The sequence below is a fragment of the Halichoeres trimaculatus genome, unplaced genomic scaffold (genome assembly GCF_033239565.1).
Source record: "Halichoeres trimaculatus isolate MK-OKI-2021-1 unplaced genomic scaffold, fHalTri1.1 fHalTri1_scaffold_17, whole genome shotgun sequence".
NCBI lineage: Eukaryota > Metazoa > Chordata > Actinopteri > Labriformes > Labridae > Halichoeres > Halichoeres trimaculatus.
This window is the reverse complement of record NW_027437195.1, coordinates 21,918,145-21,928,907: the sequence shown is the minus strand read 5'-3', so window position 1 is coordinate 21,928,907 and position 10,763 is coordinate 21,918,145. Positions and strand designations below refer to the sequence as shown.

Here is a 10,763-nt window from a genome sequence, read left to right as displayed (position 1 = left end):
AATTTAATTCGACACGGACGAGTCCAGGCTCGCGAGCTCAACAGGCATGTGACAACCGTGTAGTCTGGAAACCATTATTACGACAGAGTAGTACAGTACGCGTCACATATGAACGATAGTTATTATTATTATTATTATTATTATTATTATTATTATTATTATACAGCTAGTGGATGTAGATCAATGATGTCATAATTTAAACCTCATTATCACATAATTTTCAAACTGCACGTGGACTCGAATTATCCGCCTGAATCCATAGGCCCCCTTGATGCAATGATTATTTCGCTACTAAATTTTATACAGCGATTAACATAACCAGGAATATTTTCCAGGTGTAGTATGATGTCAGACGCTGCTAGTGGCCACGGCGTTCAGCATCACCACGTGTACATCCGTTTTAATCCATACAAAGGGAGGTAAGGTGTCTGTACCCAGTCTAAACACTGAAGATGGAGCAGTTTGCCGAGACCTCTGATCCCTCATCACTGACCTTTTGTTATTTTAGCCGCCAAAAGGAACCTCAATGGAAACAAGTTGAGCACGTTCCCCCCACGGTAAACATTATCCTTGACGCATTAGTGGCCTGGGAGCGGAGCAGGGTGGGCAGGTGGGGGCACGAGCGGCGATGAGGACGTAACTTTTTAGAAAAAATATATGAGAAAGAACAGATCCCCAGTGGGTTATAATCCATCATGTAAACAGAGATATCTCCAGAAACGCTTTAATCTATACACCTCCGTTGAAGGCCTGTCTGCTGATGCTTTAATGCGCGCGCTGAAATCTGTAATTTCAGAGATTTGTGCCATCCTGAAGAGGTGGGAAAACTACACACACAGAAAAAGCAGGAAATAAAGTTTCTCCTTCCAGTCTCAGGCCTTGCAGAGCTGTATGTGCTGCAGCAATCACCGAGAAACACTTTGTGTACATTGTTGGCCCTGTCGGTGTTTTAATGTCAGCAGAGGGGTTTTCAACAATATCTCCTAATTGCACGATCGTGCACGAGCGCCGTTTGATGTTTACACGCACGTTGATCCCTTCAGGTTGCGCAGAGATGAAGGTCAGTCATGCGCCGTGGCCTTTCTAAAATATTACACGGGAAAACCCAAAGCATGTGTCGAAGCGGGAAGAGGGAGAGGGAGAGTGAAGGCAAAAAGTTATGGCGTGTTTGTTTCTCGTGTCGGGAAGCAACAAATCTTTCTTGCAGCGTTTGCACGAGGAGTTTCTGTCCGGCGCGTGCAAGTATGCAGAGGCGAAATAGTAAGAAGAAATACCCGTAAAACAAAACGAGATTTTAGCTTGAAATGTAATAATGCAGAGTTACAGACACTAATGTTATTTCTTTGTCAGCGAGGAGCCCTGGATGACTTTACGCATGCAGTGCGTAATTGGAAAACAAAGGCAACGTTTGTCCTAACCGGTGCAGAGGCTTAATTCAAATAAAGCTTCCTCCAGGTTTCATGAAAAAGTGAAAATCGCTGACTGTGAACATCATAAATGGTAATTATGCATTAATGTATTAGAAATTACAACAAGATAATCATATTTTTGTCGTTTTATTTTAAAATCCAGACATGGACATCCAGACATTGTTTCAACACGTTCACCTTTTAGTCATTTTAGCACAATATTACTCCCGTGAAGATTTTTCTTTTGCCGCATATTACTGAGTGTAGCAGACGAAGCTTAGTGCGCAAAGAGAGAATAAAGCATGATGAAAGAATAAGGTGATAATCCTCAAGCGCACTGATATACAATTTACAAAAACATTACCCTGAAAATTACATTACTCAAAAGCAATCATTCATTTCCTCCCATTTCCTTAATGATGCCATTTAAAAGGTCAAGATGAAGGCTGGTGAAGTGGAGCGTAAAGCCACCTAAACTCAGGTTTCCACCTTTTGTTTGCACAACAGAAATGGTGGGTTATTTTATTCTGGAAGGTTGAATCATTTTCCGTAAAAAACTATAAACAGAAATTAAATAACTGTGGGGATTATTTTCTGCCATGACTGCAGAGGTTAGGATTTGTGCGTAGAATGGATAAAATATCTCATTGTCAGGTTTCAGGGCCACCAGCTTGAGCTTTTTACGCATCATTTTTTCATGTCAGCAGAGAAAGAGATCTGATCCAAAGTCTTGATATCTCATTATACTCACCCTATCTGTCTCAATAACAAACGCATTCATGGTGGTGTGTCCCAGTGTTTCCTGATGGGAGACAGCAAGACGAAAAGGAGGGTTGGGGGGATCTCTGTGGACCTGTCATGTCAAACTTTTGGACCAATAGGAGCACGTGTATCGGCATTCTCAAACTTCCATTGGAGAGCTGAGCCAATCAGCAGGAGAGAAGCGCTGGAAGTCCAACCTCCCGATTTCAACAGATTGAAATGTAAGCCTGTCTCCAGCGCCGTCAGGAAACAGATCGAGAATTTTGTCCCTCTTGTTTCTTATCGCACAGGAAGGTTTCCTTGGACGCGGATTTGAACGGTGGACACGCTGGACGCGGAGCAGGACCCACGCAGGAGGCACAAACCAGACACCGTATTCTTCGTTTGCGGCTTTAACACGATGGGTGAGTCCAAAGTTGGATTGTTTTTTTTCCTTCTTGTCAAGGGATGCAGCTGCGAGGAGTTCAACGGCCAAAGTGGGGAAAGTTTAGCGAGATATCGTCCGTGTGAGATGTTTTGACGGCTCAGATTTATTGCTGATCCGGTGGGAAGGGACCGGCAGCCTGAGTTATTCCATGTGTCTGTTACGCACGAGTTTTGGAGTTGACCACTGAACATCCGCGCGAAGTTTACTCTGGGAGCACGACAGCTATCAGTCAGCTATGTGTTAGTACTTCAGAGTCAAACATTATATTTAAGTCAGTGTGATAATTTGGTGTTTTAGAGTCGACTCTCTCATTGCGAAACACTTAAAGCTAGAATGCGCTTTGCGTACAGGTGGGTTATTAAAAATAAACTTTTAGGCTAAATTAAAGACTTTAAGTCACAAAGTGATCAGCTAGATGGCAAGAAGTGAAAATAAACAGATTCAAAATATGACATGACAGCTAATATATTTGCCCTGTATGACTGTATATTTTTGTAAGAGTAATTTTAGGCCTTACTTACGCGCATGGTGTAACCCAGGTTTGAGCAGCCTGTGGTGGGCCCCGCTTTGGTTACCTAATCTCTGTCTCATTGTTCTGCCTTTGTGTGTGTTTGTTTTTGATACCAGAGCCTGCCTTCGGTGAGGTGAACCAACTCGGTGGAGTTTTCGTGAACGGCAGGCCGCTTCCTAACGCCATCCGGCTCCGGATCGTGGAGCTGGCCCAGCTCGGGATTCGACCTTGTGACATCAGCAGGCAGCTGCGCGTCTCCCACGGCTGCGTCAGCAAGATCTTGGCCCGCTACAACGAGACCGGCTCCATCCTCCCAGGGGCCATCGGAGGCAGCAAGCCGAGGGTCACCACACCCACCGTGGTTAAACACATACGGACATACAAGCAGAGAGACCCGGGGATTTTTGCCTGGGAGATCCGGGACAGGCTACTCGCAGACGGGGTGTGTGACAAGTTCAACCTGCCCTCCGTTAGCTCCATCAGCCGGATCCTCCGCAACAAGATCGGGAATCTGACCCAGCAGAGCCAGTACGAGTCCAGCAAGCAGGGGCCGCATCCGCCACCCCAACCAACGTTACCCTACAACCACTTGTACTCTTACCCGACCTCCAAAGTGCCCACTCCCCCAGGCATGCCCACCCTCCCTGGACACATGGCCATGCACAGGATATGGCCCTCGTCGCACTCCGTAACAGATATTCTGGGGATACGGTCTATTACAGAGCAACAAAGTAAGCATGGCTGCATGGAGGGCGGTTGCATTTGTTTATTGCACTACATTTAAACACTTTCTAAAGGGGTTTTGTGCGCAAGAGTGAGAATGTGTGTGTGTGTGTGTGTGTGTGTGGAAAGAAAGTGGGTTTATATTTCACTTTGAGTCTCTAATAGGCCTCTTTAAGGAGCTGTTTAGCATTTTTAACTCATAGGCCTCTGTGGAGGGAGAGCTTGACCTGCCTGCTGATATTGATTTGAGACTGAGGCAGGTTAGGTCAGAAACAGATGGTCCGGCTTGCAGTAATAATTAAGCGGCGGATGTGGAATATTAGAGGGACAGCGGAGGGGAAAGGCGGTGAGATGAAGTGCATCAGAATGAGGTGTGCTGAATGTTTGCCATGAGCTGCAGCCAGACATTTTGTGCACCAGGTTCCAGGCAGAGAAAACGCTCATATTAGTGCGTGTTTTTTGTGCCTCGCTGCATGTGTGATGTTTGTCGTTCACATGCAGGTATAGAGGCCCTCATAGCTTTGGCTCGCACTCAACGAGACCACAACTGTTTTGGAAACAGTGAAACAGGATCCGGCATAAATCAGTGTTAATGGTCGGCTCGGTGTTGTGAAAGGGATTTTCTGAGAGCTTGTTTTCCAGAAGCAGGAGGGGGAAGCGCTGTCAGTCCTGCAGCAAAGCGGGCCTAGCTGTCAGGATTCATGGCTGCTCTCCACTTCCACAGCCAAGAGAAAACCTTGACTAAAGGCAGCGTGAGGTAGATATCCACGAGACACCAGGCTCACTTTTTAAACTATCTGTGTCGCTAAATTTTTTAGCAGATGTTTGTGACCGAATTCAGTGTTATTAAGGCCTCAGAGAGCTCATTTGCACTCAAGCGAAAATCCAGATCTAACCCATCTTATCTGAAATCAAGGCAGTGTGTGTAGGATTAATATCACCAATCATATCATAATTTTACGCACACGCATAAAAAATGACGAAAGGGGTCATGGAGTCCAAAAAGGCAAAAAACGTAATCTCTTTTCTAGATTGTCAACATTTTCGCGCTATTCTCGATGCAAGCGTTGGGCACTGTGGACATCAGACCCATCACTCACTAAAGGGGTGGACGTTGTGCGTGCATCTAATCCGTCCCTCACAGGAAAACGTTATGGTGGGTCTAAAATAACCCTGACCCACTGGGGAGTCGTGCTATCTCCAACTTGGTCTCAATCTGATTCCACATTTAAATCAAAATGCGCCTACATCAAGACACATTGGGGAATATAATTTTTTATCTATTTTATTCAATGTGTTGATCGTTTTTACTCGATTTATTCCCAAAAAGAAAGTCAAGGCCTGGGCACGTCTGAAGATTAAAAATTGAACAAAATCACTCTTACAGAAAGAGCCTCTTAAACTTTTACTCAAGATAATATGATATAACTCTTTCAGTCTCATGTCTATGTCTATTTGTTCAATAATTTAAACTGTTTTTTTTTGTGTGTGACTTTATCGAGGATTAGAAATGTTTCACGAACTTTACGCGCACGAAAAGCGCAGTGATGAGCAAGAACTGTGCGTGAAATCTGACGAATAATTGTGCTGAGGTGTGCAGTGTCACCGGGTTAATGGTGTCGTGCAGCCTGGCTAATCTGGGCCTGATGAGTGCACTAGCAGCAGTGGCCAGCGGTGCTCTTTTTTTTCTCCTAATCTTAAAATCTCCCCTCTGACTTCCCTCTTTTCTCTCCTCTCTTTCTCTTTTACCCCCCAGTTAGTGACAGTCCATCCTTTCCCAGCGCCAAACTAGAGGAATGGAGCGCTATAAACAGGACTAATTTCCCTCCAGCAGCCTCTGCACTAGTCAATGGCGTGGATAAACCGCATTTAGAACCTGAGGCAAAATACACACAGGTAAAAATTAATAACGGAAACCTCTTATTTTTTTTAAAATAACTTACACAAAAGTGTTAAGTTTTTTTTTTTTAAACTTCTAACAATCTGGCTGATCTGAAGTCTTGGTTGTTTATTTTCTTTTTACAATAATAACGTGGTTTAGAAATTTCCCCTATTCACAGCATTGACGCGTCCTTTCTGGTGACTGTAAGCTTCCCTTTAATGCACTATGATTTCTTTATTTTGGCTGCACAAGGCGCACTGTCTGTGGGTTGTGTGGTCAGTGTTTTTTAATCACCTGAGTGTAAAATGTTTCATAATTAGTAGGTCTCAAAAGTTTTGGATTGCCTGGTTCCTCTTTCATTCTTGTTTTCCAGCTCGGTTTAGTGGCTTCTTTAAAATGATTGTAGCGTATTTTAACAATCAGGAATGGGACCAAAAAAAGGAGGCACCAGCCTAGAGCCTGTTCTCAGTTTCCTGGTGGGGTATGCAGCAGCACAGGCCTACAATGCTTCAATAGTTTGGTGTCAGTGTTACAGTCCATTGAGACTTTGAGCAATGACTTTTTAACTACAGATAAAAGGCACTGACCACCGCATAAATTAACTTGAGATTAGACGTTTTCTAATTTTTAGAAACATTTTGTTCAAAATTATTGTCGTGTCCTACGTCAGGACTTTTGTTATGAAATTGACACGATCAATGGACGTATCCTTTTTCCGATAGAGCAACTTCACATAGCCTATTTATAGTCGTCGACTCTCATGCAGAGTATTGGACAGGCATAATATTTCAACAAATTTAATTTTATTATTAAATGATGAGTCCTTCAAAATCTTATTTTTTTCTCGTTGTAGTGATTTTTATTTATTTGAAAAAAAAATCTGATCTTTAAAGTTTATTATTTTAAATGGGCATTTACTTTTTAAGGGACAATGATGGCACCGCGATTCAAAGCGCACGTGCCCCTTTCGTATGAGAGCCTTGGTGAATAAAATAAATATTTTCATGTTTCGTCCTCCTCATATCCAACTTTAAGGGCGAGATTAGCAGAGGCCCGGCACATAGTGAACTGACTGAGCCAAACAGCTCGAAAAATACACAAGTGAGCCATTAAAAGTAGAAAATAACAACTCAATAAATTACAGTTGACTGGGGGAAAAACTAAATTATGGAGCAAACTCTGAACAGCAGTCTGCATGCTGAGATCTGATAGTAGATGAATCTGATTTTTATGTGTAAGAGACACACAGTTAAACACAAATGTCATTCACTAATCGTGCTAAATCATGAATATTTCACTTATTCGGCGCAACTGTCTGACATCAGTCGAGCTAATTTTAATTTACTTCATGCTGACTGTCAGTTTTAAGCTAGTTTAAATGGGACTGTCAAAATGAAACGTCTATAAGTTGTTTCAGTTTTGTAAAATCATAGCTGTTTCCGTCTAAAGGCCAGACGCTGCAGTTATGTGGCCTGTTGGTGCTGCTCTGAGGGCGGATGCACCCATGGGACTTGGAGTTTTTTTTTCTGGACGTAAAAGAAGAAGAAGAGTATCCTAAAATACACGGAAGGGTGAATTACGAGCTAAAAAGGAGACTGGTGGTTTCGAGATGATTAATTTAGTTTTTCGATTAAAAATATACACATAGAATACATGATTCAGCCGTTGACGAGAAATGGAATTTTCAAACGTTTAACCGTTACTTCTGGAAATTTCTGAGTGGGTGAATATGCGCGAGCCGAAGTGATTTGACGAAGTGACGTCATGCTTTAAATACCATTTTTAACCGAACATTTATGTTAAACAAACTTAAGAATGATAAAAACTCCCAAACAGGTTGTAAAATGAAAATAACTGAATTATTAATGAGAAAAAACTGCATTTTGTTTTTTAATTTTACATTATCATGAATTTGAAATAAGATTTTATATTATTTCAATTATGTTCATATGTGTAACGTTTGTTCTGTCTTTCAAAATATGGTTTGCTATTCATATAAATTGAAATTTATTTAAAAATGCACAATAAATTTTAATTAAAAATGTGCAAATTTTATGACGATACATAGTCTATAGTACAGTAGCTGTTTATCAGGAAAATTGCAGCTAAATGCAAACAAAAGTTGCAGTCAGTTTATGAGCTATCCTTTGTAAACTTGAATATACTGTGATGACATTATGTAACACAGCTCTGTTGTTGTTTTTCTCAAGCTACATGTAGTTAAAGCTCTCAATCTGTATGGTTTTATTTTGAAAGGCGTTTCCTGTCATTTTGTATTTCTACTGTAAGTGTGTTTGGATGTAAATATACAGTATACATTACTGCAGCAGTGTGTGAGTGTGTGCTATATGGTGCTCACGTTACAGCATGATGTGATAAGTGTTGGAAAAATGTTTAATTTCATGATTTGATTGAGTGTAGTTTTAAGGCCTGTGTGGATGTTTTGTGAAAAAACAACTTCAGGATTTTTTTAGCAGAGTGATGAGAGACATAGACGCCCACAGTCACCCAACACAGACCCACAGACACCCACAGGACCAGGTTTCCCTATATGATTATGTTTTATAAGCACCACAATGTCAGCTCAGACTTAGAGGATCATTATTTGAATTTCTTTTAGTCAAAGGAGCAGAGAGATCCATATTTTGGAATCATGCTCAGTAGTCTCAGACCACCCAGGATCAGAAATTCGGCCTCCCTGCTGAAAAGCTTTGGTGAATTCCTCGACTTAAGTCCTGTCGCTTTGCCAGAAAAGCAAAAGCCCATTCATGCTCTGAACACTGCTCTCCTCACTCTCTATCATATTTCTCCTCTTCCTGCGCTTTCACTCTCAATCTCTCATGACATCTGTTTTGTGGCGCCCCCCCAACCGCCCTGTCTCCTATCCTGTGACGTGGGACATCAACGCCCGCTGAGGAAAACGTCCACATATTTTTTTTGTAATGCAGAAAACAAGGCTCACAGACAGCAGGCCAATCATGCATGCATGGTTTTTATATGCTTAATATGTTCCAGGGGCATGAGAGCGCATAATTGATCAGTCATACTTGCATCAAAATTGGGAAAATGGGTTTTTTATGTGGTGGCTGTGAAGTCGGGGCTTAAATTTCTGCTGTTTATAATTCAACTTTTATTTCTGTTGCTTTCAGTTTCAGCTTTTTTTCTTCAGTGCCCAGCTGTTTGCATGCAAGATCAAAAAACAATGCTTGTATGAGGTGTATTATTTACAATTATGTCTATTTTTGGAAGGAAAAAACTGCTGCTGTCCTCCAAAATATTGCTTTGAAAGCTAAAACATGTCAACAAAGCAAGGTGCATTAAAAAAAAGTTAATTTTGAAAGAATTAGACATCTCATGCAGAATTCACTTGTAAAATTTCCCTTCATTCTTAAAGCTGTGTCCTTGAATGCTGAATGGGTTAGTTTTCGGTTTTTACTCACGTCGGCTGCCAGATCGCCAAAGAGATTCCTTTTCTGCAACTTAGGGGGGAAAAATTAAGAAAAGACTTAGGACTTTGATTTTCTAAAACAAGGAGAGATGCCACATGCTTAATGAGATACTTTTCAGGCTGTGTTTTTACACCCTGAATGGATTTGTCCACAATGCTGCTTTATAGCTTTTGGCTTTTGTCCCCCACAGATCTACAGCTGGTGTGCAGGATGGCCAAAATTTCCCTTTTTTGTAGTTTTATGGGGAATAAAACTTATTCAATTAGCTTAAAACTATGTTTTTCATAGGAGGGAGCCTGTGGATTTAAATAAACTGAAGTTTTAGACATACTAAGCAGATTTACACCTGCTAATTTGCCTCATTTCTGGTTTTTCGTCACCAAATGTGACTTGTTTGCTTACACGGTTAATGGTGCTTCTGCTACACTGTTGATGTCACTTTAAGATTTTCCTTATAACTTAGCTGCCTTGATCAACAAATAAAGTTGATTTAAAAAAATATAATGCATTTTCTATTTAACATTTGGCATATCTAATGAAAACTTAAGAACATCATACATGTTTATTTTATTTTATTTTTTTTTATAAAAGCAGAAAGGCCCAAAAAATGGAAATTTACAGGGATTTCAAGAAAACTGGTGCTATTCCTTGTGTTTTCTACAGACTATCTGTTGTTTATCCACCGTGCAGCTTGTATGCTGGATCATATGATATTAAATTGATTATGATTCTTTCACTGTATGAAGATGTTGAAAGTAACATTAGTTTATGACGTTTTTGGGGTGCTGCCATCCCAAAGGTTGACTTTTCTGTCCAGTAATTCAACCTACACAACTGGTGCTTGTGGTTTCAGCTTCTTTTTCTCATTTTCTGCTACTAGTCAGCACAATCTCCAAATCACTGACACCAAGCAATGCTTACATGGGCACACAAATGTCTTATTTTAAATTCTGGAAGAAGCATCTGGAATGAAACTTCCAGAATTTTTAAATCATAAAAATGTGAGAAGAAAAAAAGTAGCTGAACTGTGAAATCTCAGATATTTCACTAAAACTTTCCTGCTAATGTATATGTATTTTTTGTCCCCTCAGACGCCGAGTGGATTGCCCACAGTGAACAGCTATGTCACAGCGCCCAGCATCCCTCCCTACCACCCTCCCACCCAAGTGTCACCCTACATGGGGTACAGCGCCACCACCTCGGCCTATGTGACCGGAGCCACATGGCAGCCGGCCAGTGGCAGTGCTCTCTCTCCCCACAGCTGTGACATCGCCGCCCCACTGGCCTTCAAGAGCATGACAGCCGGCCGCGACGCCATCCACACCGTCGCCGCCTCGGCGCTGTGAAGACTGATGATGAGGGAGGAGGTGGAGGAGATGGGGGTGAGACGGCGAAGACAGGAGACACCAAGTCTGTCCCCTGTGGCTTCATCCAGCCTCCTCTCTATGAAGGACTCGGCCCCAGGACCTGTATTTGTGCCGTTCTGCAGGCGACCCCCTCCTCTTCCTCCTCCTCCTCCTCCTCCTCTTCCTCCACACGAGGAATAAACAGTCCATCAATTTTTACCACAAACTTGTGTGAAAGAACTTGCAGGACAGGT

General features: G+C 41.9%; 1 protein-coding gene across 1 annotated transcript; it reads left to right on the top strand.

Annotated features, from left to right (window-relative positions):
* The first annotated feature begins 452 nt into the window (after positions 1-452).
* Positions 453-10,509, top strand: pax9 (paired box 9). The gene is given in 6 exon segments (XM_074692522.1): positions 453-512; positions 514-557; positions 2,466-2,575; positions 3,226-3,840; positions 5,589-5,728; positions 10,255-10,509. Coding segments are annotated over 6 exon segments (1,224 nt in total).
* The last annotated feature ends 254 nt before the right edge of the window (positions 10,510-10,763 follow it).